Source organism: Amblyomma maculatum, chromosome 1 (genome assembly GCF_055883805.1).
Source record: "Amblyomma maculatum isolate TAMU_Amacu chromosome 1, ASM5588380v1, whole genome shotgun sequence".
Taxonomy (NCBI): Eukaryota; Metazoa; Arthropoda; class Arachnida; order Ixodida; family Ixodidae; genus Amblyomma; species Amblyomma maculatum.
Genome location: NC_139344.1, coordinates 112,057,722 through 112,060,861, shown reverse-complemented (window position 1 = coordinate 112,060,861; position 3,140 = coordinate 112,057,722). Strand labels below are relative to the sequence as shown.

General features: G+C 43.1%; 1 protein-coding gene across 1 annotated transcript; it reads right to left on the bottom strand.

Moving 5' to 3' along the window:
- Positions 1 to 914: 914 nt before the first annotated feature.
- On the bottom strand, positions 915 to 2,905 carry LOC146203506 (sentrin-specific protease 1-like). The gene has a single exon (XM_084588814.1). It carries the CDS (start codon positions 2,584 to 2,586, stop codon positions 1,258 to 1,260), a length of 1,329 nt encoding a protein of 442 aa, XP_084444940.1. The 5' UTR covers positions 2,587 to 2,905; the 3' UTR covers positions 915 to 1,257.
- Between the last annotated feature and the right edge of the window lie 235 nt (positions 2,906 to 3,140).

Sequence of the window (3,140 nt, the reverse complement as noted above, 5' to 3'; positions counted from 1 at the left end):
GCAGCAGGAAAGTTTGTTAAACTTGCAACATAGTCTCGTGAGAAAAAAAAAATATCAAGCTTATACAGCCAAGCATTCAAGCTCTATGCAGTGCTTTTAAAACTGAAAATTGCGCTAAATGTGACAAAATGGCAAGGACAGGACATATCACACATCCCGTCCTTGTCTTGGGTTGTTTTAACACTATTTTCGCAGTTCATGTAGGTCCGATCAACTAGCCTCTCAGTATACCTTGTTAACACCCAGAGAACCATCAGATACTTGTACCACGAACTTAACTCCATATTGTTCTAAACCATTGTCCTATAACAACAGCGTAGGTTCAAAGCTTGCTATATTTTGAGATTCTGTCTAACAATAAATGGGTTGCATGCAACCTCTAAGGTGAAATGATGAAACATGCAGCATAGCTTCCATCGTGCATATTAAGAGCAAGCAGCGATAAGTGGAGTAGAAAAATGTGCACCTTTTTGCCATGCTTTTGGCCTCAGACATAGCAGCCATTATAACATTGCTGCAAACTACATATGCAGAGTAACAGAGGAACTTGGCCAACCACATTAACTTGTTCAGACTTTAGTAGGCTCACAACTGCCTCGCTAACCAACACAAGCAGAGCAAGTCTCTCAATTTCATTTACCTTTCGGTACCACATAAATAAAAATAATAAATTACACAACATAATGAATTGCCTTTCAAGTGGCGACTACATAACTTTCAAAACAGCAAGTTTGTTTATACCTTTCTTACAGGCACCAACAAAGTTAAAATAAAAGCACTCAGGCACAGTAGAGATATCTTTACGTGTAAAATAATGAACAGTAAATTAAAATGTGCATGATGTCACCGCATCATACAAGCAATTTCAGCTGGGGTTACCATGAGAAGCTTGCAAAACTCCTCCAATAACAACAATGTGTATATGAACAGACATTTAATGAAATAACTTTTCTAAATATATATATATACATAATGCAGGATGATCTAGAACTCAAGGAATGTCCAATTAAATAAAAGAAGAAAAAATGTTCACAGTTTCTAGATATGAAACAAAATAGAGATGAGAGTTCCATGTAGCTTCTGTTGAAATGGGTGCAGGGAGAAGACAGAGTAGATGGTCCGCACAACGAAACCAGAAAGCAACTCTGAAAGAGCCAAAGCTACAGGCAGCTTTTTAAGATTTTTATATACAACGCTCAGCTGTGTGAACTGAAAGATGCAAAAAAAAAAAACAAATATGAGCTGCTCCGTGTAGGTTCATAGGAGCGTGCTGTGTAATATTTCATACACGACACGTTTTCGGAAATATGGCATGTTTTGCTGTGTGAACTGAAAGGGTGCGTCCCGTGAAATGCATTCAGCAAACTGGCAAGTAAACATCCCACAGTCACTCATGTTTTGCTGCTGTGGTACATCATCTGCTACGATGAGCTTCCAGGCATCCCAATTGATACCATAGTTGCGTTTGTGTTGACTTTCCTGCTCAAGGTAGTCCCGCAGCAAATCGATGCAGTTGGACTTGGCATGTGGCGCACCAAAGCTATCATAAAGAGCAATCTGACACTTCCTGAAGTCTATGACTCCTAAGAACCAATGCCGGTTCATATGAATTGGTACCAATATTATGTCATAGCTGAACAAATCTATTTTGCGCGTCCAGCGCTTCAGACCAGCGTGGCCGTCACGACATAACTTGGTGAAAAAAAAAGTGTTGAACGCGTAAACGCGAATTTGCCCTTCCTCGGAGCGGTTTACGAGCATGCTCATATAGAAGTTTATAACGGTGTCATTAATCCACTGGTCATCGTTCAGCGTGACCAAGTCTGCGCGCCTAACCACAAGGTTGAAGCCAGTTGCAAGCACCTCGTCCTGTGGAGCAGGGACCAACGCCGCCTCCACTTCTGCAAGCATTCCTTCAGTCAGTTCGGGAAGCACCAACTGCCCGGGAACGGCGGCTGCCGGCTCCGGCTCCTCGTACTTCTCCTCGCAGTTCCGTCCTACGTTGACGACGTCAGCTTTCAACTCAGCATACCAGTCTGCTGAACCTACGCAGACCGAAACTGAAATTTTCTGCTCTTCCTCGGGTTTCAGTGAGGGGCGCTTAACGCCTTGGAGGAACGGTGAAGGATGAGCTAAACCATCGTCACGCGGGGCTTTTGTCAAACGGCTGTCGGCACTCTGAATTTTCTCGTTGCTCGTAATTTCATAGTCCGGAAAATCACGCATCATAAACTTGTAGGTCATAAGCTCGTCCACTCGGGCCGCATTGATTGCTTTCAATCGCGCCAGACGGCGAGGACGGAGCAGTCCAGTTTCGTCTCGTGAGCAGCCGAAGTTCTTAATGGCTGTACGACGAGATGGTTGCTTATAGAAAGGTTCCGAGCGGTTGCGAGTGTGGATATTTAGCATCCACGATGCCCAGTCCATTCGCTTTTTCCACAAGCAATTCGATTGCCAGCGAACATTTTCACACACAGTGCCACTGTGTGCCACTGTGCATTGAGTGCACGCGCGCATCGCTGGCACCGACATAGTGATGCGCGAAGTGTCCAGGTGTTGGTCCACAACGTTCAATCCCGGCACCATAGCGAAAACGTCACGCCCACGACGTACCAAAGAGAAATTTTTTAAAGTCTCTGCGACTGAGATGAAAGTTCACTGCTCACTTACTGAAGAGAACAGTCAGACACTCCGATGCAAACGCAAACCTTACCACAAACGCCGTTCAACCAACGTCTTGTGCAAACGTAAAACAAAAAGCAGCTGCAATGATGATGATGTATATAATGATGCGATAATCCAATAATCCACTGGGTCACATTTCCTGTTCATTTAAAAACTAAAATAAATATGAGGAAAAATTAAAAAATGCTGCTTGCCTGAACGATGTCTTTTTGCAATAATTTTATGGCGGATACTAGTGCCACGCACTGTGGCACAAAATACGTCACCCTACGTCATCATAAACTAAGCAAAAGAAAAAAATGTGCGCAACAGGAAGTGAAACATTTGAAATACTAATTTATAACTTAAAATTGTGGCTTAAAATAAGTTATTGTTCATTTTCTTAATAATTTTAACTTATGTAGGTATCGGCGGCGTTGGCATGGATGTTGGCGCGTTGGTCATGGCGTTGGTCG